This window comes from Apus apus, chromosome Z (assembly GCF_020740795.1).
Source record: "Apus apus isolate bApuApu2 chromosome Z, bApuApu2.pri.cur, whole genome shotgun sequence".
In the NCBI taxonomy this organism is placed as follows: Eukaryota; Metazoa; Chordata; class Aves; order Apodiformes; family Apodidae; genus Apus; species Apus apus.
This window is the reverse complement of record NC_067312.1, coordinates 43,902,611-43,929,765: the sequence shown is the minus strand read 5'-3', so window position 1 is coordinate 43,929,765 and position 27,155 is coordinate 43,902,611. Positions and strand designations below refer to the sequence as shown.

The following is a 27,155-nucleotide window of genomic DNA, read 5'->3' as shown; positions in this document are numbered from 1 at the left end:
AGATGATTGATGAAAACATAGATAAAAGTTCTTGGAGTAATTAATTTAGGTTTTTTACTGTATCAAAACATAATAGGATTGTAAATGCTCAGCAGCCACCGTTCATCCTCAGTCTATCTCCTTGGTTGCTCCATAGTAAATATATTTTTAAGAACAATATTATGAAATGTTGAATACTATTCCACCAGTACCAAATTTAAGAACCTTACATTATTATACATCGAATACAAGACTGGAATAAGGAAATAGGAAAAGTAACAGAAGTCACAAGAAAGTTTATGGACTAACTGGAGGCAAAAAAAAAAAAAAAAAAAAAAAAAAAAAAGAAAAAAGAGAAACAAAGTCAAAGCTGCTTCACTTTTCCTGTCTAATCAGCCAGCCAGTTGTCACAGGACTAAGAGCTGAACTTTAAAAATGTAAGAGGAATCAATTGGTGCACTTCTGCAATGAGGAAAAAAATTTATATGTAAGAACTAGGGAGACTTTATGAAAAAAGTAAAGGAGAAGAAGAGTAGGCTAGTAAGGGCAGGCATAAAGGTGGACTGGAGAGGTATAGGATTACTCAGGGATCATGCTAAAAGCTATACAAAACAAGCAGATTTTTTTTGCTACCTCTGTAATTTTGTACTATCATGTAGGACCTACATGCAGAAAAATTACACTAAATGTTCAGAAGCCATTTAAGTCCTACCTCAGACACTACCACAAAAGGTGACACTTCAGTGTTTTCAGTATTTGTCAAATGCAATTATTCCGGCTACTGCAGAAACTAAAGTACTGAAAAGTAAAGAATGTGCTAACAATATATAGTAAGATGTGTCATATTTCAACATGAAGTCCCTGACATTTTATTTAACCTTTACACTTCACTGACTTGTACAACTACTGCTGTAAGCAAGATCACACTTTGTATGAGTTCTTCACATCTGAAAAGTCCCTTAATGTTTTTCTCACCCCCAATTTTTTTTTTTTTAGATTTAAAATAAATCCTGCAACAGAGACCCTCACACTGTTTTTAAAAGTGAATGATGAGTAAGGAAAATACCGAATTAATACAAAAATCTAGTTTTCATTCTTACATGTGTTTTCCTATGCAAAGATGCAGAAAGAAGTATAGCCTACTTACAAAGACTTTTTTAAAGATTTGAAGGACTTGTTTTACTTCTTCCTTTTTTTAAAAAAACCTTCTGGGTAAAATACACTTTTAAATCGAATGGTGCCAAGGAAAGCATGATCACAGGGATTATGTGCTGGGTTTTTATTTTACATTTAAACAGTGGAGGGCAGCTCTGTAATGAAGTAGTGGAGGTTTGGGGAGGAACAAGGAAGAACAAATGCAAAATTATTTTTAATTAGTTGAACGAATGCTTGCTAATTAATTTATCTTCATAAACAAAACAAATAACAAAAAAAAAAAAGTGAAACACACACAGTTTTAATCTAACCAGGTCTAAATATCTGCTGCTGTAAGTTCATTAATTTCAATGAAGATCTACTATTTTGTGGGAACATAATTGTCGATGTGTACCAACACCTCATCTTTACACATGAAACTTCCATAGTTAAAAAATGCATTAAAAAAACCCAAATTATTTTATATCTATACACTTGTCTTTCCTACTTAATATTATCAAAGAATACATTCCCTTGTGCAACGAACCCTATCTCATCCTTTTAACAGTATGAGAAAGTTTAAGTTGTTTAGAAGCATTTTTATCTTCTCATAAGAGACCTATTACAGACCTGGTACAAAAGTATACTAATAAATGAAAGCAGATCTGGCAGTAAGGCATCATCTACCAATTGCAGGCCCAGTGTGACACCCACTGTGAAAGTCTAGAGATAATCAACAGCAATAATTAAATGGAGATAGCTTTAAAATATACAAAGCAGAAAAGAAAATACTTCAAGTACATACATTCCAAAAGACAATTTTCAGATAAACTTGTCCCTGTTAAACACTTCCTTTGCAAGTTGAAAGACAGAAGAAACTATATTCAATTGATGGAAGACGTTTGCTTTCTTTTTACTTAAGTTTGGGAAACCACAATGAAGAGAAGGAACATAATTTTGAGGTAAAAAATTCTCTTCCTACATTATGCTGAATTCTGTACAGACTACAGTGTTATATGGCAAATAAGTTGTTTTAAACGGCTGTTTAACTAAGAGATCTAAAAAATCAACTCCTTTTTGCAATCAGCAGCTTTGAGAAAAGCCACACGGGCTGACAACAAGCATCTCCTTAACCTGCAGAGCTAACTGAAATCTGGTTTTCCATGAAAATCTGCCTCATAGGAACTCTCTGCTGTCCGGTGAGGGAAGTATTATGACTGAAACACATTCCACAGCAAGGACATCCACATGTCCCTCCTGTGCCCATTTTTTCATTCCCAAGCATTGGTAGGTAGTGCTGAAACTCTTCATCTGAGGACAATAAAATTTTCCTTTCATCTGACCACCTATTTTCAATAAAATTATCATAGAATGATAAAACGGTTAAGGTTGGAAGGGACCTTGAAGATCATCAGGTTCCAACCTCCCTGCTGTGAGTAGGGACACCTCACACTAGACCAGATTCACAAAGCCTCATCCAACCTGGCCATGAACACCTCCAGCATGGGAACATCCACAACCTCCCTAGGAAACCTATTCCAGTGTCTTACTACTCTCATGATGAAGAATTTCTTCCTAATATTAGCCTAAATCTCCCCTCTTTCAGTTTAAAACCATTACCCCTTGTCCTATTACTACACTCTCTCGTGAAAAGTTTCTCCCCATATTTCATGTATGTCCCCTTTAGGTACTGGAAGGCCACTATACGGTCTCTCTGAAGCCTTGTCTTCTCTAGGGTGAACAGCCCCAACTCTCTCAGCCTGTCTTCATAGCAGAGGTGCTCCAGGCCTTTGATCATCTTTGTGGCCCTTCTCTGGACCCTCTCCAACAGCTCCATGTCTTTCCTGTGCTGAGGGCTTCAGAGCTGTACACAGTATTCCAGGTGGTGTTTCACCAGAGCAAAGTAGAGGGGCAGAATCACCTCCCTGGCCCTGCTGGCCACACTTCTTTTGATGCAGCCTAGGTCACAATGGGCTCTCTGGGCTCCAGTGCACACCGGCGGCTCATGTTCAGCTTCTCATCTACCACCACCCCCAGGCCCTTCTCATCTGGCCTGTTCTCTATCCATTTGTTATGGCTTAAGTGGCCTGACAAGTTGCTAGCACCTACAGGAGGGACTAGAGAGGGTCTTCAGGACCCTGAAGGAGCTGGGAGGGTTGGAACAGAGAGGAGTCAGTATTCCTTCCCACTTCCTGCCATACTCTATAAAAGCCAAGAGATCTATTCCTCGGGAAGCTCAGCCCCTTTTTTCCTGTGCCTTTCTTCCTTGCTGTTGGTGCTGCTTGCAGGTTCTTCAGCTCACCACATGCCCTCCAGAAGCCAGCTCCACTGGGTTTTGTGAGCAGCTGTACACCCCTCTCCTGAAGCAGTCTTGCCACAAGGGACTTTCATCCACCTATTCCTGCTATCATTAAGATGGGGCTTGTATATGTCTGTATATAAGTTTATATACTGTTCCTCACTCCACATGTTACTCCCTTTTTTGTGTTAGAGTAAATGTGTTCCAGTTTCAATTTCCAATCATTAAGTCTCTCTTCCTTATTCCCCTTTTATCTTTCCTTGGAAGGGTGAAGGGGGGTACCCTCTGGTTTGTGGTTTGCTCTGAGTTTTAAACCAGGACACCATTCTCTCCCCAGCCTGTATTTGTGCCTGGGGTTGTGCTGATCCAAGTGAAGGACCTTGCACTCAGCCTCGTTGAATTTCATGAGGTTGGTACTGGTACCCCTCTCCAGCCTGTCAAGGTCCCTCTGGATGGCCTCCCTTCCCTCTAGGGTGTCAACTACTCCACACAGCTTGTTATCATCAGCTAACTTGCTGAGGATACACTCAATCCCACTATCCATGTCTCCAACAAAGATGTTGAAAAGAACTAGTCCCAATACTAACCCCTGAAGAACACCACTCATCATCTGCCTCTACTTGGATACTGAACCATTGACCACAACTCTCTGGGTGTGGCCATCCAGCCAATTTCTTATCCACTGAGTGGTGCATCTGTCAAATCCATGTTTTATCAGTTTGGAGACCAGGATGTCATGTGGGACAGTGTCAAATGCCTTGCACAAATCTAGGTAGATGATGCCACTTGCTCTTCCACTATCCACCATTTCTGTAGCCTTGTCATAGAAGGACACCAAATAGGTCAGGCAGGATTTGCCCCTAGTGAAGCATTGGCTGTCACTAATCATCTCGTTCATTTCCATTAGCAGACTTTCCAGGAGGATCTGCTCCATGATCTTGCCAGGCACAGAGGTGAGATTGGCCTGTAGTTCCCCAGGTCTTCCTTTTTCCTCTTTTTAAAAACAGGGGCTATGTTCCATTTTTTCTAGTCAGCAGAAACCTCACCAGACTGCCATGACCCCTCAAACATGATGGACAGAGACTCTAGCAACTGCATCCACAAGCTCCCTCAGGGCCCGTGTATGGACCCTATCAAGTCCCACAGACTTGTATACCTTCAGGTTCTTTGGATGGTCACAAACCTGATCTCCTACACTAGACGGTACTTCATTCTCCCAGTCTGTGCTTTCACCCGCTGTGGCCTTCATGATGAGGATGGAGCACTTGCTAGAGAAGACTGATGCAAAGAAGTCACTGAGAACCTCAGCTTTCTGAATATCCTGCAAAGCTAGGCCCCCCATTTCCTTCACAAAAGGACCTGCATTTTCCTTGGTTGTCCTTTTCCTCCCAATATACCTATAAAAGCTTTTCTTATTCTAAGAACTGTCTTTTTTTGAAACCACTGTCCTGTAGTCACATTAGACCACAAATGGCCAACACACCACAAGTTAATAGGGAATAAAACTAAGGAAGGGAGTGGATGAGCAAGCAAACAGACAGTCTGATATATATGCCTGTTGTGATGGCATAAGACTACTTATGCAATGAATAGTGACTGACAAGACTCTTTAGAAAACAAAAATCACTAATATTCCTTCTTGGAAAATTTCCTCAGCACCAAGTTACCAAGTCTGTGACATGCTTCCTCTAGTTCTCTGAATCTTGACTTCCATATTGAATCTTGACATCCAGACAATGGGATGCACTGAAGAGAAAAAGCAGAAAATTTTTCTATGTTTTCTAGCTCACAGTCTAGCAGCTAATTTTTTCATAGAGGAGATAAATGGTTTACATTTTCAAAAGCAGAAGAATCAGTCCTTCTCCCTCACTGATCTGTGTATAAAGCTATTGTATAACAGGAGGCACTGCATTCACTCTACTTGGTCTTACTTTGCTGTCTGCCGTGGATGAATTTGCTTAGGAGACTCCATCTGCTACCATTGATGAGACCTACTCTACAAATGCCTACTTGATTGAGACCCTCTGAAGACTCAGAATGAACAATTTAGTTAGGCATATCAACCAGAATTCAACTAACTGCCGCTCAGCCTTAGCCTTTAGGAGGTTGCAGTGCTTCTGTGCATATTCAAAAGCAAAATTTCTTGCACCTGGGAAACTTATGTTAAAAGGAGTTGGTCTCTAGACAGCAGCTCATTGGTTCTTTCAATGACCACATTTCAAAATAGGATGGAATAAAACATGTCATACAACAAAATTACATAGCTGACCTACCCAGAGTCTGTATTTCAGTACTATCAAAAACTAGTAACATTCTTCTAACATAGCTTTCTGAGTGTAACCTGTTGAGATTTTAAAAAAAGCAAACAGAGAATAAAGAAGTTTCTCATACAGCCTCAAACACCCATGGTAATTATCACCCAAGTTAAAACCTTTACATCTATCTCATACTTGTGGCAGCTGACGTAATGCTAGTTGCTTGCTAAGCTGTAGGGACAAACTTTGAAGTGACACATTTTGTCAGCATGTTTTAGCTGTACTAGATGGCGGCAGAAACCTATTGAGGCCTTTTAATGTTTACTGCTCTGTTATAAGCTCCCCTGCCCAGACCTGCTTTGCCACAGCAGGTTTATGTAAGCACTAGAAGAAAATGTTCCACTAATCCATGAAACCTATGGTTCAAGTGGCCATTATCTGGCTTACCTAAATGACATATACAAAATTTCTTCCCTCGTTCTTCTATTTCTGATAGATACAAAGCATGATCAGTTGTTGTTCAGGTGGTAGGAGCCAGAAAGGACTGAAACATTGGCACTGCTCAACAGGACTGGTGAAACTACAGGCTGATCAGGCAAAAAAAGCTCTGAAAAGGTCAAATACACTCTGCAAAAATAGTCCTCAGAAAGAGTAATAGGAATAGTGGAAAAATTCATCACTGAACATTCCTCAAAATGTGTTAGGTTTAAAAGGCACTGTAACATGGTGAAATCTATCATATTTTCAAGGAGCTGAAGACATATGCCCAAAGCATTATTTTAGGTTAGGGAAAAAAACACACAATTAAAACCTTGTGGTTTTTTTAACAGAAGTAACAAATCCTGAATAAAACTTACACTAAATCAGCCACCTAGCATTTTAAGGTGAAAGCATTAGAAGTTTGAAACATCTACAATTAACTGAAGACAATGAAACACAAAACAACATAGGTAAGCTGAACACTGAGAACATATCAAGAATTTAACCTGAATTTCTTGAACTGGAGAGTATGTCTCTTAACACTGTCCTGCAGAATTCATCAGGAGAGGGTAGAGTAGGAAGACAAAGGGGGAAAAATTGCCAACAAAGATAAAACACCACAATTTTCTGTCTTTTTCTTGACTAGGACTTATTGCCAAGGCACACAATTTCATGACAACACCACTGGAAGGAAATGCAGTCTTAAAATCATGTACATTATAATTTTTAACCACTGGTAAAAAGAGATTGGTCAGCATAACTCAGTTTTCCTTAAGTAAAAAGTAAATCACCACAACTCAGCAATAAGGATAATAATAATGCGCTCAGAGTTCTAAAATAACTGTCTAGATTAGTGATAGGATGAGATAATGTCCTACATAAAGTTCACATCAGTGCTCCCATTATGGTAGTTTTTACTGTCCTCTCTACATGAGCTGCAATGTTATCCATTAAAACTGAATAAACTGCTTTCAAAGTAGGTTCCATCCATCAGAAAGAAAATAGGGGCATATGAAGGGTATAAATCTGCCGGTACTTCCAGAAATGAAGGCCAAAGCTAGGTGGGGGCCACAGGGATGCACCTGTTTTCAAATTACTGCCCTTTCCCAGAAGAAAGGTAGACATCTTAACTCAAGTGACAATGATTTATACATAAAGTAAGTCAAAAAAGTTTAACAGTACAAAGATCTCCTCAAACATTTTCCATTATACAACTTTCATTCCTCTTGCATATACAGAAAGCCAGTCAATCAGCTATCCTAATAGGAAAGAGGTTTTTGACTCCACAAAGCTCAAAAAAATGTTGATACAGAAAAAGATCTTTTTACAGCCATACTTGCAGTTTCTAAACTCTTTACAACCAATTTACTTGCAGCATGAAAATAGAATTTGAATCCTAAAGTATCAGAAATCATGTAAAAGTAGATCACTACTTTTGACTTTGATTAAAGACATAATATAAAAGTGCCTCTCCCTGTAAATAAGAATTTTTTTAAGAATTCATTTTTCGTAAGTAATATAAGCAATAAACTTTAGAAGTGCCATGATCTTTAATAGAAATACATAAATAAGCAGAAATTCATAAACAACAATCCAAAATCAAGTATCAAGAACATGTGTTACTTAGTTATCCATGGTAATAAAACCAAAACAACCATACCTGCACCTGGAATGATTGCCAACTTTGTTTCAACTAGGCCCATTTTAGCAGAAGAGGCTAAAAAACAGAATGTAAATGAGTTCTTACTATAATCTATAGGGAAAAAAAAACCTTTGCAAATATGTAATAATGAACTACAAAATTGTTTATTTATTACATTTCCTTCACAAAGAACAAGAAATCACTTTAAAAGTATTTGTTTATTAAACTCTTCTAATAGATTCAACTGATCAGCCCTAGTAAAAGATCCAACTATTCCCTTCAAGGCAAGCTCGTTTTCATGTAACACGTAAGCAACTACAGTCAGTAACAGAGACTTATTTGCAAAATTTAAAATACTAAAGGGCCATTATCATTTAACTTCATAAAACAGGTTAGAATTCTGTATCTGATAATTACAAACTCTTTAAGCTGACGGATTACTCTCTAAGTACAAACAGCTTTATATACCCTAAGTTACTGGCAACTGTTCAAGACCAAGTTTCCATTTACTTTCCAACAAATGGCTTTAGAGTTCTTACAGCTGGATAGGTCAAGGTTCCTCTTTTCAAGTGCTGTACTAACTTTTTATGTATAAAAGCTTAATTGTTTGTGTTGTAATACTCTCACTAACAACTATTGCTGCTCCCCTGTTAAGATAAAATCACATCTCCATCTAGAACCCTTCAAATACAGCAGATGAGAATACTTCAATCACTAAATAAAATGTGAGAACAACTATACAACCCTCCCAGCAAAACTGGTAAAATTAAGTTCAGAAGAATAAAATAAAATAAAATAAAATATGTAACAAAACCAATCCAATTATCAGTGATAAGTTGTTTGAAGTTAAACATTAGCACGTACTTACACAGGTTTCTGCTAGCTTCCTTTAAAACTATTTATTATAAACAATGCCACATACAAAATAAGTTTGTAAGGCTGTTGCCAAAACAAGGATTAGTCAAGCCATCTGAAATACTAATAATCCTGTGTTTTATACACAGATTTCAGACCTACCTGCCACTCTTATATCACAGGCTAATGCAAGTTCTAGGCCACCACCTAACGCAGCTCCATCTATTGCAGCAATAGTAGGTACAGGCAGATTAGCTGAAACAGAAAAGTACCAATTAACATCAGCCTCATAAAGAACATCTCAGAAATACCATTTCATTATATTTTGTTGAAAGTATAGTCACACTATAGTAAACCAACTAAGGGGGACTAAAAATTGATTGCTCAGCAACACTTTGCAAAAAACCCCGACCTTCTCTCTAATCTCTTGTGTCTGCTCACTTCTGACAAAAATCTGAATAGTAAACTACGAAAGAGTTATAAACAATAAAACAGGAGTGCTTAAAAAAAGGCATGTATATAAAGAGTCACAGCTGAAAAGCATGTCTTTTCATAACAATCTGTGTTGCGAGCATAGCTGGAAGCTCTTCAACTCTTAATATTCTCAGACATGGTGTGGCCACCACTGTTGTGCCTTTCCTCCTGTAAAGAAGAAAACAGCTTAATGAAATGTGGGCAAGTTTTGAGTTTGAAAAACTGATGCGATTACTGCTAATACACATGACAAGTAGTAGGGCTCCAGACCCCTGTATTACCATGGCATGGTCTGTATTTTATCATCACTGTTCAGACATGGGAAGTAATTTAAACATTCAGCTTAAAATACTGCTCTTCACCTCCAAAAAGTGTAAGTTCTCTTCTTCCACAAACTCAAATAAGTTTGATAAATTATTATTTTTTTAACATAGAAATGAAGTTGTACATTACAGCTTTAATTACATTTAACATAACATCTACCAGAACCCATCAATAATTCTAAACTATACTCAAACAATGTTTAAGCAGTACATTTTTGCAATAAAGTTTTGAAGATAGTCAAAGCCAATTAATTAGCTGAACACTTGGGTGTAAAGCTTGTTGAAACCAACTCTTGACAGCAATGGGGTTTTTTTGTATTTTTCCTGCAGATGTTAAAAATATTTTTTCTTCTAATGTTTCAGCTACTTGAATTCAATGACCAGTTCACTAAGACTTAGCAGGAAATAAAAAAGATTAAAAAAACACTTGTTGCAAAAGTATCAGTGAAAATAAGGTGTGAGAGAATGTTCTCTCCTTTTAAAAATCTAGAAGGTTAATGTGACAAAAAAATATTTACTGTACCAAATACAAATAACACTTCCTTTCCTTAGTGAATGAGTTAGTTCTAAACTTAGAAGTTGTGTTATCTAGATTACCTTTTTCCTTTCTGATAGGGAGACTTCAGATAACTTCATTTAAAAAAATAAACCAAACACAATTAAAAGTTCATGTGTATCAACATGAATAAATCTGTATATAAACAGGCAGTCTCTCACTGGGTAACAAAAGAAAATATCAAATTAAATGAAAGGTTATTTTTAGGTGCAAACTGACATCCCTTTATGATTAACAACTAATTAAAATTCAATTGTCTTTAAGTAAAGAGCAAAAATTCACCAATGCTATTCAAGATTACAACAGATACTTTAATACTGATTAGATTGCAATTAAAAGTTATAGTCTGAATCAATTCCAATATCAAAACAGACTACTGATTACTGTCTGCAACATCAAGTACTTGCAGTCAGTTGAGAGAACCGAAGGTATCCAATATATTTGTGATATACCACAGAACGTATAGGAAACAGGAATAGATAGGAGTAAAATCTGCTCTATTTACTTTTTCTTAGTTATACAGGAAGGCAAGAAAAGAAGGCATCTCTTATTTTCAGCAGGGCCAGATTGCTGACCAAAACTCTTAGCTCTGTCACCGTAACTGATTTGCCAGTCTTACAACCCAAGTTCAGGGCTGATTCAGCTAGCAATTAATTATCTTAAAAGGAATTTGCCTTTGCCATAGCTGAATTTACAAAACTTTTGAAGTAGGTAAGGCAGGCTACTATCTCTATGATAAGTAACTTCAAGAATTAGCTATGGTACAATTCAAGCAGACTACTATAGAGCAAGAATCAGAAAACAGCTTGGTTTCTGTATTTGAGATGACAGAAGTAGAAACACAGCTGGGACTAGCTGAAGAGGAGACAAACATGAACAAGAACATAAAAATAGTTTTTATGTATTACAGGAATAACCTGTTCTGACAGAAGGTGTTAATTTAACAACAAAAGGATGCATATTTGCCATTCAAGACATGACACAAAGTGTAGTGACAAGTAAACTGAAGAACTAAGAAATTAATGGCATGCAAAAAACTTGAAGAAGAGAAACTAGACATAATAACATTATACAGCTAATTAAGTCCAATTAACCCACAAAAAAAGCTCAAACAAAAGTTAGAAAATATGATATACAGCAAAATAAAGAAAACAGGCCCATTACTACACTGTAGTAACTGTGGTTCTTCAATTTCAGGAATACATTCCTGCTAAATACATATTGTACATGTAGGTTTAGATTAGGCTGACCAAGCAGCATCTTGTAGTCTCAGGTTGTCTCCTACTTTCCTGTGATTCCCCATTACTGAAAGACATAAAGAGCAGAGTAAGATAAACTCTCTCATAATTTGATCACCAGTACAGAATGTCACAGGAGAACTTTGCATTTCAGCACATAAAAACACATGCACTGTGTGGGAACCAATCTCAAAGAATCGCAACTGTTTTGATGCAGGTAATTGTTACTCTATCTTTAAGTGACTTTTCACATAATATCCACTGCTGGTGACTAACTAGGTACTTACTTTCTGATTAGAGATCATTACGTGATTAATGAAAGACCAGCATATGAATACAAGCTCCAGGTCTGTAGAATCTGAACAAGAAGTAGTTCTCAGATGTGTGCCACAAAGCCCACACAGCCAATTCATATATTGTGGACACTGACACTCCCCAAATAGAAACTAGACATTACCTGGATTCTAGTGACCTGAATCATATGTAACTATTTAATCCTCTGAATAATTTATTTTAAAAGTTCTTATAAAATTACAGCTATGTAAGAGGAACCTGAATTACACTTGACACTTTCTTAGTAACTATGAAACAGCCTTTTTCTATTCCTGCACAACTTCACTTCCCTCAGTATTGACAACAAAACGGCCTGATCAACTAGGTAAAAACAACTTTTTGCAGATATTGAGGAAGAAGGAAGAGAGAAGCATGAAGAATGAATAAAATAAAACCAAACAAAATGGCAACAATTTACACATGAGATTAGTCTTGCCTTTATGAAACTTTACATACATTAGACTTTAGGTAACAGGCAATAAATACATTCTTTAGACAGTGTCCAAGGGCTCAACGGAAGACCTCTCACTATTCCTAGTAACTTACTGAGAGTTCCTGAAATGGGCAGAGGAAGAACAATACAGTCATCCGTAATTTCAGACTTTGTGATTTGTGCTTCTGGTCTACCTACATCAACTTGTCCAGACTGACTAACTTAAAATACATGACAATCAGAAAAGCAAGTTACTGATTTAGAACGTAACAAATCCAAAGAGACTGACCTAACAGTGGCTCCCCTGCTTGCTACGTAAATTTATACCTTCAATATTTTCTGTTAGGAACTGGACCACATATTTGTACAAGAAGAAACATTCTCGATCTATGCATGAAATTTTGATATCTACGCTGTCTAGGTGTCAATGAGATTTCTATGAGAATGATGCATTTGTAGCTTGACAGCAGTTTCAAACAATTAACCTTTAGTATTCCCTCCTATAGTCAGAATATAGGAAAAATCATTAAAGAACTGAAACTCCAGCAGACTTAGAATTCAGTTTCTCTAAAAGCAAAAGGTCTGCACTGTTACTGCAGCAATAGTTGCAGATCATGATTCCCATGAATCAGAAAAAAACACTCCACAGAAGCCCCTAACAATGCACTCATTTCATACGTTCCCGTAGATATAAGTAACTTTTATTTCTGAAGTAGTCTGTTACAGTTTAGAACAAGTATTTTCAATTCAACTATCCACAGCAATCAGCAACTGGGATTCAGGAACATGCAAATAAATCCTTTTCAAGCAGTGGATATGAAACACGAAAATTAAAGACTGTCACCTTAACTGCCCTCACTATTCCTCTGTTGTCCTCCTATACCCGGACAATGTTAAAAAACAGTCTTTATTCTTCATCTCCCTTCTCACTTCAGTGACCTCTGGCTATCAGTCTTCAGAAAGAAGAGTTATTCCAATGTAAATCAGAAGCTAGTCACTACCTTTGGTATCTATCTACTGAACCAGATTCATCAGCCTGACTTACCTTTAACAATCAACAAGCCAACCAATGGCCTAAGAATTCTTGTTTTCAGCACTGACTGAAAAGGAAGTAGTGGGAGTACACCTCTCCAAAACTGTGAGTCTCCAACTAAGACAGGAGTAGGAAAATAATTCTAATTTACCAAATTTACAGGACAGCATAGCTGAATTCCCACAGAACGGAGAAACAAACTGCCCAAGCTATTTATTCACTATGTGCATTTCTGATTATTAGACAAATAAGTTTGATTAGTGCACAGCTTGCTAGGACAAGCAAATTCATGAAGTATTTTTTGCAGCTCACTTTTCCTTTTGATTAATAGATTTCATTAAACATAGAGCAAAGAGGATGAACTGCTTAAAAATATGCTGCACACTGTGAGAATGACATGGATTACTGGAGTAAAGTAAATTGAGAGATATAAAAAAAGTTCCACAAGATATTATCTAACTCAAGCATATTAAGGAAGCATGGCAAATATCTGCTTACATATGCCTGCAGCACATGAGAACCCTTTAAATCTTAGAATGGTTGAAGTTGGAAGGTATCTCTGGAGGTCATATTGTCCAACCCCTCTCTGCTCAAACAGCGTCACTTGCAGTAGGCTGCTCAAGCTCATGTCCAGAAGGCTTTTGAAGACCTCTGAGGAGGGAGACTCCACAACCTCCTGAGTAACCTCTGCCAATACTCAGTAAACTTTACAGTAAATGTTTCCTGATGTTCAGGGGAAACCTCCCATGTTCCAGTTTGTGCTGATTGTCTCTGGTCCTGTCACTGAACACCACCGAACATACCCCATCTTAATCTTCTTAACACTCTACCCTTTAGATACTTTCATAAGTTGATAAGAGCAACACGTGACAGCTCTGCTCCAGGCTGAACATCCCTAGCTTGCTCAACCTTTCCTCAGAGTAGAGATGCTCCAGTCTATTCATCATCTTCATGACCCCTTCACTAGACGCTTTCTAGTAACTCCCATCGTTCTCTTAAACTGGGGAGCCCAGAACTGGACACAATACTCCAGCACTGCCTTCACCAGTGCTGCACTCTCTGTTGTCCAGCAGGACCTGTGAAAAGGTTTAAAGGTGATCCCAAATGGTGAAATTAAGATGCAAACGAGGTCAGATGTCACATGCACAACAAACTTTTATTAGAGTAACACAACAAAGTCCCTAGAGCGGATGGGACAGGGAAGAAAGGTGAAAACAGAAATACAGAGGACAGCAAGTGAGAGAACAGTTACCACCACAGTCCAGCGACGTCGTCGGTGGGGAATTGCTTCCCTGCACCCATAGTGTCCCAGATTTTTATACAGTTCTTGCCCACTGTGCTCCCACTTTTCTCCGTGCACAGGTGAGAAAATCTTTCTATCTTTTCCATGTTCCTCTGAGAGCACGGTATGGTGCCGGGGCTATGTCCTGCAGATAGTCTTTGCTTGGCTCATCAGCCATTCCAAAACAGGGGGTTGAGGTAACTGGCACCAGAGGATTAGTTTATTCCAGTGCAGGTTTGGTCCTAGGAGGCAGCTTTAGTCTGGCACTCTTTATCTTTTCCTGCTCAGTGAGTGGTTTTCATGAAATCTCAAGGCATGGCTATCACTGGATATTCTGCTCCCAGCACCAGCTGTAGAACTCCTTTGTCTCCAATCTCAGTGTGTCCCACACTAAACTCCCCAGTTCTCAGGTACACATGGGGAGAGGGGGGGAGAATGGGGTGGAGTGGAGTGCAGGAAGTAAAACAGTTGGGTGGGTTGCTGAGACATCTCTTTAGTCCATCTACAGATCTTGTTTAACTCTTACTTGTCTCAAGACAAACAACAGGTATCCTGAGTGCCCAAGTACATCACTTATCTCTTGGATTGTTCAAGACAAGCACTATTCATCCTGATGTCACACCCCTTTTAGACAGATCGATCCCCCCCTAACTGGTCACAGTCGGAAAAGAACATTCTGATGTCATAGAAACCAAAACCTTCATGACAATAGCAGTCATGTAGCCAGAGGTTGATATGCTCTATGTGCCTGTTTCTGGCTGCTCCCAAGTCCCTGACTGGCAAAATGGAAGAAAAGATTATATGTTGTTACCTTTTAAGTTTAAAAGTGCTGTCTCATGTTCAACTTGACCACCAGGACCCACAGAGCATGTCCTGCAAAGCTGCTTTCCAGATTCTTAACCCTCAGCAGGTACTGGTGCATGGGGTTACTTCTTGTCAGGTGCAGGACTTTGCATTTTCCATTGTTGAATTTAATGAGGCTCCTTTGAGCCTATTTCTCCAGCTTGCTGAGGTCGTTCTGAACGATGGCACAACCCTCTGGTGCATCAGCCATTCCTTACACTTTTATATCATCAGTAAACTTGCTGAGGGTTCACTGTCTCATCATCCAGATCACTAACGGAGTTGAAAAGGACAGAATTCAGTATTGGTCCCTGGATACACACCACTCTATATAGGAGAATCCAAGTTGATGTCATGCTGCTGATTAGCAGCTCCTGGACCCAACCATTCAGCCAATTTTCAATCCACTTTGCTCATTCAGTATATACTCACCAGTTACTCTATGAGAATCTCATATGAGACAGTAACAAAATCCCTACTGAAGTCAAGGTAGATATCTACTGCTTTTTCCTCATTCACCAAACTAGTCACTTCATCATAGGTCATAATTCACACATTATTTCCTCTTTGTGATTTCATGCTGACTACACCTGATGGCTTTCTTGCCCTTTGTGTCCCCAGAAGTGGTTTTCAGGTATAGTTGTTCCAGTACCTTCCCAAGGACAAATTTTATTTTACAGATAAGAAAGCTCCCTGTTTCTTAGTGCATTTATTTAAAAGGAGTAACCTTCAAATTAATAAAAATAATGGTCACATGCCCCAAGAGTGTCTAAACACAACTAAACACATATTTGTAGATTCCATAATTGAGAGATCAGCCATTAGGAAAACAAGAATGAAGAAATATCATTCCTATCATAGAGTGAAAATGTCAAATAAAGAATTTTAATTTATTTCTACAAAACAGGGCTTAATAATACAAAACCATGTTCTTGTTTACACCCTATATATCTTCAATGAACATGTCAACTAACAATAGCTTAAAACCACATATAATGTAAGTCTATGGGTTAATTCCTAAATGAATAATGTTGAAATAAAGGTTTGAGATCTGTTACTTTGCAGAGTTTCTTTACTAACCCAAATCTGCAAGTTTTCTGGTTAGAAGTTCAGAGTTTTAAAAAGGCCAGAAATTTTGAATCAGCCTCAGACATTATTTAAAACTACATGCTACCTTGCCGTAACAACTGGGAATGGATTCTTAAAATACCTTGATTTTAAAATAATCAGATTTATACCTAAATATTCATATCTTTTAACTCAGAATAGACTTCACTATACAGATTTTTTAATCTCTCATGGTGATGTTGCTCTTAAAAATAAAATTTAGATTTTTCTCTTCAAAAAATTGAAAAGTATAAACTGTTTCCCTTGAATGCCAAATAGAGGCAGTCCCTTGGCTTTTTTGATAACTGAAATATTATTTACATTAGGAACAAATTAGTAACAAAATTACATTTTCACGTAAGTTAACTTATGTCATAGGAAATCAGAAAAAATAATTGCAACACAATCCTGTATCTTGATTTCACCTTTTGGGATCTTTTCCTGAAGAATAATAACATTAAGATAGCATATGAGTTTTGCAGTCAGAGAGCACTGTCAGTTGTGTTTCAAGCATTTACCTTGCTTTGTAAAATCTGCCACCATGTCAGTGAATACAAAAAGTGGTTGCATTTTCAAGTGCAAGCAGTGCCATCACAGTCCTTTCTATAGGGGAAAAAGCTAACAGACACCAAATGCTTGAGCAAGCCCCTTCATCCATTCTGTAACACTGTGAAAACCAATCAATGTATGTAGCAAGACACGAAAGCAGCTGAGACTGTCAAATCTTCCTATATGAACAAAGGAGAATAGTCAAACTATTTTTGTACAAGTCAAGCAATTAAATGCTACAAAGCTTTACCTGTCATAATTGCAAAAAACAATAAAAAGGGGTTACTCAAAGTAACTTACATATTTACGTATGTTTTAAAAATACATCTATCTGCAAAAATACGGCCATACTTCAAGTCTGAATGAACTACTTGTGCACTTGGATACACAGAATTATTTTCCATATTTTTGCTAGCAACAACTGTGAAGGCCTTTTAGCTACCTGTTAATTCCTGTGTGATAGAAAATAAGCTTAATAGACTTCTAATGCTGATAGATTTATTTGAACATTATCATCTTTCCTTTAATACCTTAAGTTCAGGCAGACAATCAGTAACAAGAATGAACTGCATAAGAAAAAATGTATTTTAGTACTTGTAAAGAAACGTTGCTTTTAAGGAAAATAGTTACTGCACATTGCTTGCAGTCAATTATTATGCAAAAGATATCAGTAAAGTTTATCTTCCCTTTAATATGACAATAGCTAAAGGGTTTTCTTAAGGCATCTCCCTTAGTCCCATTTATTTCCCAGTTTTCTCTAGTAATCAATCACTCTTACAAATTACCTAAAAAAATGTTTTTAAATTTACCTTAATATAGGAATATTATGTTCTTAATTTCAAAATCTTCTATTTGGCGCTTTATTATTGACAGGCAATAGGGACAGTGTGCTTTATCTTCTTGATAACAGGAGCAAAAGCTGGTAAACTGATGGGAATGGATGAGTGCTGTAATGAAACCTTTAGCTACAGTATTCCATAGTCAACTCTCCCATGATTCTCTTTCTGTACTATATAGAATAGTTCGGATATTTTATTCGTCTTCAGTGAAACACTTCAGTTAGATAAAGAGATTTCCCAGATTCTTCATCTTTACCACTGCTTCTTCTTGTAGTCTTATTCTACCTTCAGAAAACAATAATTAATTAAATCCTACATGACAGAATCTAGTTTCTGTGCAAACGAAGAAAAGCTTTGGAAAAAAGAAAATGAAAACTATTTCTTGTATTTCCTATCCTTATCCTTAAGTACATTTAAGAACTTTTTACTCAAGCAAATATCATAGCACATATTCAAGCAGTGAATTTTCAAATCAAAAGGATAATGCCAAGGACAAAATATTTCAGTTACAGGTTTACGTTCTACTTTTATGTAAATTCTTTTCTCTTTTGTAGAGAGCACACAACATAAAAATAAAAAAAAATGCTAAACTATATTCTCTAATAGTTAACAGAATAAAATGGGACAAGTAGTTTTTGTTATTGTCTACTTATTTGATTTAGAGTACGAAGACACCACATACTCCAATACTGGTAGCATTCTTGTTTGCATTGTATCAAAAAAATCCCACAGACTGTGATCATTTTAACTAAACATTTCTTGATTTTTTCTCCTGTGCCTATTTTCAGCAATATTCCACAAGCCTACATTCCTCAGTGTAGTACTAAAATATCTTTGTTTCTAAATCAGCTTAATATATAAGTAATATTTTCAATCAGCTCATTCACTGAACACTAGAGGAAACACTGCCTAGTAAGTAAGCATAATTATTATTTTTTAATAAACTAGCTCAGTAACATAAACAAAGCAGCGCGTACCCAGCCAAAAGCCACGTTCCACAAAAAACTTCAATATGCTATTCTGAATTCAAAGCCTAATGTTTAGTCCAAACTATGAGTCTAGGATTTTTTCAACAGAAGAGCAGCATAATATTTTTGGTACCATGCTAGTAATTGCTTCCCTTTGAATACCAGCTGGTTCTAGGAATGGAGCCAGAGACTAAGTCAGGCAAAGCAAGAGAACTAGAAAACCATTCCTTCTCATTCAGTGACCAAAAAATGCAATTTCAAGCCTGAACAGGGTGAGGAAAGGGAAGAGTTTTCCAACACATTAAATGTACAGATGGACCACTCAGAGGATTTAAATTTACTAAAAAAAACTTAATATAGCAGTATTACGTTCTTAATTTCAAAATCTTCTATTTGACACTTTATTATTGACAGGCAATAGGGACAGTGTGCTTTATCTTCTTGATAATAGAAGCAAAAGCTGGTAAACTGATGAACAACCCCTTAGCTACAGTATTTTGTAGTCAACTCTCCCATGACTCTCTTCTTATACTATATAGAATAGTTTGGCTGGATAGCTGGATGGCTGCACTCAGAGAGTTGTGGTCAATGGCTCAGTGTCCAAGTGGAGGCAAGTGACGAGTGGTGTTCCTCAGGGGTCAGTATTGGGACCAGTTCTGTTTAACATCTTTGTTGGAGACATGGACAGTGGGACTGAGAGTATCCTCAGCAAGTTTGCTGATGCTACCAAGCTGTGTGGTGTGGTTGACAACATAGAGGGAAGGGACACCATCGAGAGAGACCTTGACAAGCTGGAGAGGTGGGCCAGTGCCAACCTCATTAGAGGTCAACAAGGCCAAGTGCAAGGTCCTGCACCTGGGTTGGCACAACTCCAGGCACAAATACAGGCTGGAGGAAGAATGGATAGAGAGCAGGCCAGATGAGAAGGGCCTGGGGGTGGTGGTAGATGAGAAGCTGAACATGAGCCGCCGGTGTGCAGTGCCAGTTTTGTCCTAGGCTGCATCAAAAGAAGTGTGGCCAGCAGGGCCAGGGAGAGGATTCTACCCTTCTGCTCTGGTCAGACCACACCTGGAATACTGTGTACAGCTCTGAAGCCCTCAGCACAGGAAAGACATGGAGCTGTTGGAGAGGGTCCAGAGAAGGGCCACAAAGATGATCAAAGGCCTGGAGCACCTCTGCTATGAAGACAGGCTGAGAGAGTTGGGGCTGTTCACCCTAGAGAAGACAAGGCTTCAGAGAGACCGTATAGTGGCCTTCCAGTACCTAAAGGGGGCATACATGAAATATGGGGAGAAACTTTTCACCAGAGAGTGTAGTAATAGATTTAGGCTAATATTAGGAAGACATTCTTCATCATCAGAGTAGTAAGGCACTGGAATAGGTTTCCTAGGGAGGTTGTTCCCACGCTGGAGGTGTTCATGGCCAGGCTGGATGAGGCTTTGTGCAGTCTGGTCTAGTGTGAGGTGTCTCTCATACCTGTTTATAGCAGGGAGTCTCTTCTAATCTTAACCATTTGATGATTCTATACAAAATGTGGTTTCCTACAGAGGGAATAGAAGCCTTGGGCAGAAAGTCATACTGGAGGCCTATTTTAACAGTCAATGTGCAAACTGGCTCTGTTCATCTCAATAAACCATATGAGCAAGTAGCACCTTTCTCTTGATACATTTACTTTTTGTGGGCAGAAAATTAAAGAGCCATGTCCAGAAAACAGTTGCTTTTCCTCACAGAACTGTATCTGTAATTATTACCAGTAGGAAAACTAAACTACAGCTGAGGCTATGTTAAATTTTATCAAGGCTGTACAGCAGTACCAGGGAGCAAAGCAATAAATCAGTAATGCAAAGACACCTCCTTCCCTGGTCGTCAGATCTGTAAGGAAGCACAATCAGCTTATCTTAATATTCAGATTCTCCATTTCTGATTCTTTTTTTTTATTTTTTTTTTAGTAACAGTGGAAAGTTACTATTATGAGGAAAAACATGTGTCAGCAATTGTGGGAGCAAAGCTGTCGTATAAATGGCTAATAAACATCTTGGTAAAGAAGTTTTATATTGCACTCATTGCCTCTATAATGGTTCAGAGTTTAACACTGTGTTTTTAATTAAGAACAATCCAATGCAATTTGACAAAGCTGGTAATTTCAGCTCTGCAAGAACAGTACTGTGTATTTAGGAAACAGAATACTTAGTCAAAGGGTATCTTAAATTAATTCAATTTTAAGAGAAGCAATAAATCTACTACTGGAAAACAAACAAGAGCTTAGTAAGGTATTCAGAATGCTAGCAGTCTTGGACTATGTTAGCTATGCTCTATAGTTAAACCAACAGGGAACATAACAGAGCAAGAGAAATACTATGTCAAAATCTCCTGTTCATAGACAAGTGTCAGCAGTGTAAGGAGACAGACCATGATGCCTAAGGATGGCTACTAAGCATGGCACTGGTAGCTGTAAATTTGTCCTTTTTCAAATTTGATCGCTACCTATTATATTTCATTCAGCTTCTCAGTGAAAGATTTTTCAAGTTACAGTCTATGTCTGCTCTTTCCTAAGAGAGACACCACTAGCTCTTCCCACTGTTTTTTCAAACTAGAGCACTCCATCTTTGCTGCCCAGTTTTACCTCCAGCAAACACAGATGGATTTGGTCAGTATTACAGAAGCAGTCACTTCTCACAGTATTAGTCAGGTCTGCAGTGTTCACTACTAAGCTGGGATATTAACCAAAGCTCAACAGAAGCCCCACAAAATCATCTAGCCACATAAAGCACTGCACTGACCTAATAAATTATTATTATTGCCTATTTTTGAAAACAAGGGTAATGGGCAGGTGGGATGGCAGCTAGGAGACCAAAAATCAAGGGAAACACATAATCCTGCTCCCACCCTTGGAACCTCTGAGATCAAGTTCTGACAGCTTGTATCCAAAAACAAACAGGAGCATAAAGTCTGACATTTATCAAGAAATAGCTGTGGGGTTCCTACTACCTGTCAAGAATTAACCATTCCCATTTATGTCATTCCTCTGATCTAACCCTTCTCAGGTTACACTTAAAATAACATTGTTCAAGGAAAAGGTTACATACCCATTTCATTAATAGTTGCTCTTGCTTTTGAGACAAAAGAACTAACTTCACTTGCGTGCATTTTTGCTCTTTCTTTAAGGTCAGCACCTGTAAGTGACATTTAACATAAATATTAGCAAGCTCTATACACATCAGTAAATACATTTTCAAAAGTAAAATATTCCTGTTTTCCAAAAAAAAATTAAATCTACTTTGAAATAAGGACAGATCCAAGTGGTCACATGTCCACAGATTTCAAGGCAAACATACTGTTTATCAAGGAAAAACAAAACCAAAACAAACAAAACCAGAAATTAAGTTACCCACCACCAGCTTTTTACTAAGGATATTCTTCCCAGTGACATTTCTTCTCATATAAAGTTTATGAACAACAGTATTTATGCTAATACTTCATCTGACATAAACTTCTACTTCCCAACTGTGTCACAAAGTCTTATAAATATGTTTTTCACATTGAGTTTTTGTTACTCTTTTATTGGTAGACTATAAAATACCCAGAATCCATGTTTTTACATTAACAGGCTATATTTATCTAAACAAAAAATTCCACAGTGGACCTAGTACTATTTTTAAACTCACTTTATTTAAATGTGTTTTTTATTAAGTCACATACCATGTGTTTTGTTCTTTAAAAAATGCTAAAACATTAAAAAAATGATCTATTTCTTCATAAATATATTTTAAAAAATTATGTTTTAAAAGCAGAAAAGAGATATGGTTACAAAAATGTGTTTTTAAAAATTCCCTGATACGCAAACCCAACAATTTCTCTCATGAATGTGTAAAGAAAAAGTGAAGTAGACAGTTGTAATAATAATAGTAAAATCTTGAGTAAGAAGCAAAGTCTATCTTCCACACAGAGGAAGAAAACATGGAAAAGACAAAATCTGCCTAAATACTTTGTTCTCCTAAGAACTGCAACATTCCCAGTGCAACTTAGTGCACCTTTTTTTCATTTGGTAAAACAGAACCTATTAAATTAGTCTCTTGACATATGTCTGAAAAGGCTAAACAGGGCATGTAAGGCAAAAAACAGTTTTATGTTTCTCTACCCTAAGAAAGAGAATACTATCCATTCAGAAAAATGCATCGGACTCAGATTAAGATTGTAACTCTGAATTTTAATTAAGCAGTCCTAGGCTCCCCCTTTCACCTTCCTGGACTCAGCTCATGCTAGACCGTCTCGGACCTCTTCATCAAACATAGTTTTAGATACACTTTTTTGACAGCATTAGGTGAAATTAAGTATCTCAATCCAGTGAACATCTTCTGATGGATATTCAGCTGCTGTTTTAAGGTAACATGCCCAATAAAGCAGCTCTACATCGTCCCTTCTACTTCCACAATAGCACAGCTCCTCATTTCACTATGACTTTTGTTCTCCTTCTATGCCTGACAATATAAAAACAATGAAGCATTAGTCCTGACTGTACTTACATGTTTCCCCCTAAGTACTGTCAAGTTTAATTTACACTACCAGACACTTAGCCACAAGTTCCAAACAACCTTCTAGGATAGAAGACAGTATGACAGGCCAGTTGAGCAAGCAGTGTAAAAAAGAAATGACTGAGGTCAGGTCTGAGCTGCAACAAAATTGCAACTGCTACCTTAGTAATTTATGATCAATGCATACAGAAATCCTGCCAGGAATTATAGATCATAGAACTGTTCTGGTTGGAAAAGACCTTTAAGATCACCAGGCCCAACTGTTAACCCAGCACTGCCAAGGCCACCACTAAGCCATGTCCCTCAGAACCACATCTACACAGCTTTGAAATCCCTCAAGGGATGGGGACTCCACCACTGCCCTGGCAGCCTGTGAAGAAATTGTTCCCAATATCCAGTCTAAACCTCCCCTGGCACAACCTGAAGCCATTACCTCTTGTCCTATCACTTGTTTCTTGAGAGAAGAGACCAGCCCCCCCTTGCTCCAACCTCCTAAAACAAACAAGACTTGCATCTGGATAGAACTCTAAATCATATAAACTGCAAGCAACTTTCACAAATGTTTTTTTGTATATAGGGTTCTGTAGCTAAAAAGAGCTTTATAAAACTTCATGACCAAACCTACTTTACAAGGTGTATCATCAAGAGTGCAAAGGAAAAAACACCACTTCTCTGGTATCAGTTAATGTCTAGGCCTACCTTCTACAATTCTGTCTAAAACATTGCCTATATAAGAACAGTAAGAAACTGTGTGCTTTATGAACAAGAAAACTGTACAGTTGTGCAATCTGACTCACAACTTCCACATACTGAAATTCTGCTCACTGGGCACACCACTGAAAAGTATACAAAGGAAAATTGAAAATACAGTGAACACAAAAAATACCTCTGCTGTTACTGTTAAGAAAATGTACTGTCAAGACTAAGGAAATTTTCAGGGTTTAATTTATTCAGATTTGTTCATCTAATCATTGGACTCAACCCCAAAAAACCCAACCCTTATTAAAACAAAAAATGCACAAACTCCAGACTTCTTCCTTCATTTTGACTATACATTTCCTTGAAGATATTTCCAGAATGTTATTAAATTTTCAACAAAAAAAAAAAAATAAGAACAAATTAAAAGGTAGTTGCAAATTTAAAATTAATTATTTTGAGTACTGTAAAAAATTTTCTAGTGCAACAGCTGATCGTAGTGCCTTAACCAACTTTTGTAATTTTACATTTCCCTTTTCAAGTACTTCTCCATTTTCCTCTCAAGCAAATGGAAAAGTTCTTTTTCTAACCCTTTTCTATTTTAGCCCTCCAAAGCATAACAATAGTAACTGTAACAATAAGAACAAAGTAACTGAAGCTTTTTCAGAGGGAAGACATTCAGGCAGAAACCATTCACTGCACTCCAACAGAACACATGCTTGGGCATCCTCTGGTTCACAGAGATAGAACTGCCATTGACGTGATACTTATGTTCCTAAGATTCAACCACTGATCAGAGTTTTTGAAGAAATCCTTGACCCATATAGCAGTCAAGTATGAAAGGTTAAGCTTCTCATGACAGCCATGAAGGAGAGCGCAGGTTCAATCAGAGACTGATTTCTCAGCTATTGAAATCAAAGACGCTTAGCCTCATCCCAAGTTTCCTACTTTAAAGTGCCTGAAAATAGTATTTGCTCAACTGCTGAGAACTTTCAAACCACAAAAACTGTAACAGAAGGAAGCTCTGCAACTTTCCCCTGTGCCATAGCTGAAATCTGTGGACACATCTGGCATATCAGCTTCCACACATCTACTCCCAACAGACTGTGGGTCCATGACTCTACACCACTGTGAAGGCACAGTGATCTAATACTAGAAAGGAGGAACCTGAGCTATCATTAAGCTGAGTAAGCTTAAGTGTTGAAGATTTGATCGTACACTGGTAATTATGTCCCCATACTCATTCAGTTTGGACTGGTGCATGTTTGTTTTACCGCATTACGCTTTCTGATGTCTTGATGTTTTGTCCCCCATCCCTGCAGAAACACAGCAAAAGCTAGTAAAAACTAACTGTGACTCTGGGGGCCTCGCTTCCCAACTCTCACCTCTCTGTTTTCAGCACTTACAAAACTCCCTTTAAAGACTATGTAGTGCCCTTTTTTAATTACTAGTGGTTAGTGCAGGACAGAAGTGCAACAATGAACAACTACATTGACAGCACAATCAGCCCCTTCCTCCTACAACTACATTAGGATTTAGACAGGGACTCGCTCTCCACTTGCTTAATCAACTTAATTCACAGAAACATCATTTCCAAATTTACAAAGGAAACTGGTTGAAGAGATCTTCCCTGCAGACTTCCAATGAACAGCCCTGTTTGCAAAATACCACTACAAACAGAAGTCTTCTGAAGGTCAGCTGAGCAGCAAGTACATAATCTCTTATTCACAGATCAACCCTTGAAACTACTGTAAGATGCATGTGGTTTTCAATACTACCTACACTTTTACTGACTACCTATACTTCTACTGAGGTTTGATGATGCAAAGGAAACCCTCTGATTTTGATTTGTCATTTTCTTACTTGCCCCCTTCTCCACACAGAAAAATAGACACTTAAGATACTGAAATAAAATACTGAGGCAATGGACAACTTTTTATAGACTATACAGTAATTTGTAACTACTACTAAAAAACACTCAGTAGGGTACATATAAGTAGCTTTCCTCAAAGGCAGTTGGGGACATTTCTGAGCAAAGCCACTGCAAGAAATTCAAGTTTATCTGAATTCATTAGCATAGACTATGTGGAGTACAGCCTGTCTTCTCCCCCCACGTGTATTCTCTTCTACGAACACACCAAAAGGCAGCTGAACATACATATTTAAGGACAACACTCTAGCCAACTTAAGTTCAAACTCAGAAAGATTTACCAATTTTTTTTCCTCCAAATTTCCAGTAATTTTGAAATACAACTTTTACATCCTGAAATCTAATCACAACAACTCAATTTCCAATTGTTAACAGAAACCATAATATCTCATCAAACCAATATATTTATTTAGACATAGTGTCAAATCTAACGCCAGCAAAAGTTTGCTTAAATATAATTAGCTTAATAAATATAGATACACTACACTAATAAGTAAGTTATTAATATTATTCTGCCAACAAATATACACTTACAAGTTAATGTTCTTCCAAATCCTTTTAAAAAAACCACAAAAACACAAAAGAGTAATTTAAATTTTATTAAAGTAATGTGACAATGTAAACTTATTATTTTTATTTTGCTTTCAACAACCATTTTTCAGTGTGTAAAGCTCAACAAATCACAGTACAAAAAAGTCAAACACTACTGAAATGACTTGTCTGTATGAAATAAAAAGCATTTTTTGCTTTGCAGACACAATACACATGCATTCCAGTAAAAATTCCACTGCACTGCCCAGCTCAGCCAGACCCAGGAAACTCAAATTATCAGTCTCTACCCATCAGTACTACTGATTGTACTCTTGAATAAATATTAGTCCAGCCCGATCAATTAAGAACAAACTGTGTTGTGGCTGTCTATTTATTATAGGCCACCTGACCAGGATGACAAAGCTGACGAGGCCTTTTACAGGCAGCCCAAAGTAGCCTCACAGTCACAGGCCCTGGTTGTCATGGGGGACTTGAATTACCCTGACATTTGCTGGGAAGACTACACTGCCAGGCACACAGAGCCCAGGTGGTTCCCGCAGTGCGTGGGCAGTAACTTCTCGACACAGGTAGTGGAGGAGCCAACAAGGAGAGGAGTGCTGCTGGACCTCATACTGATAAACAAGCAGGGACTAGTTGAGGATGTGAAGGCAGGGCGAAGCCTTGGCTGAGGTGATCACAAGATGGCGGAGTTCAGGACCATGTGCAGTGTGCAGAGAATCAAGCAGGATCTCAGCCCTGGACTTCAGAATGACTAACTTCAACCTCTTCAAGGAACTGCCTGGCAAAATCTCATGGGATGGGGGGCTAGATGGAAGGGGGCCCA

At 37.8% G+C, this 27,155-nt stretch overlaps 1 protein-coding gene across 2 annotated transcripts in view; it reads right to left on the bottom strand.

Annotated features, from left to right (window-relative positions):
- The window catches only part of AUH (AU RNA binding methylglutaconyl-CoA hydratase), a 139,614-nt gene that overhangs the window by 79,039 nt on the left and 33,420 nt on the right, over positions 1-27,155 (bottom strand). For both annotated transcript variants that reach the window (XM_051642164.1, XM_051642165.1), the window contains exons 4-6: positions 21,709-21,795; positions 8,807-8,899; positions 7,808-7,864 (exon numbers count right to left, since the gene is read on the bottom strand). In XM_051642164.1, the coding sequence (XP_051498124.1) occupies positions 7,808-7,864; positions 8,807-8,899; positions 21,709-21,795 (237 nt within the window). The remainder of the gene's footprint in view (positions 1-7,807; positions 7,865-8,806; positions 8,900-21,708; positions 21,796-27,155) is intronic.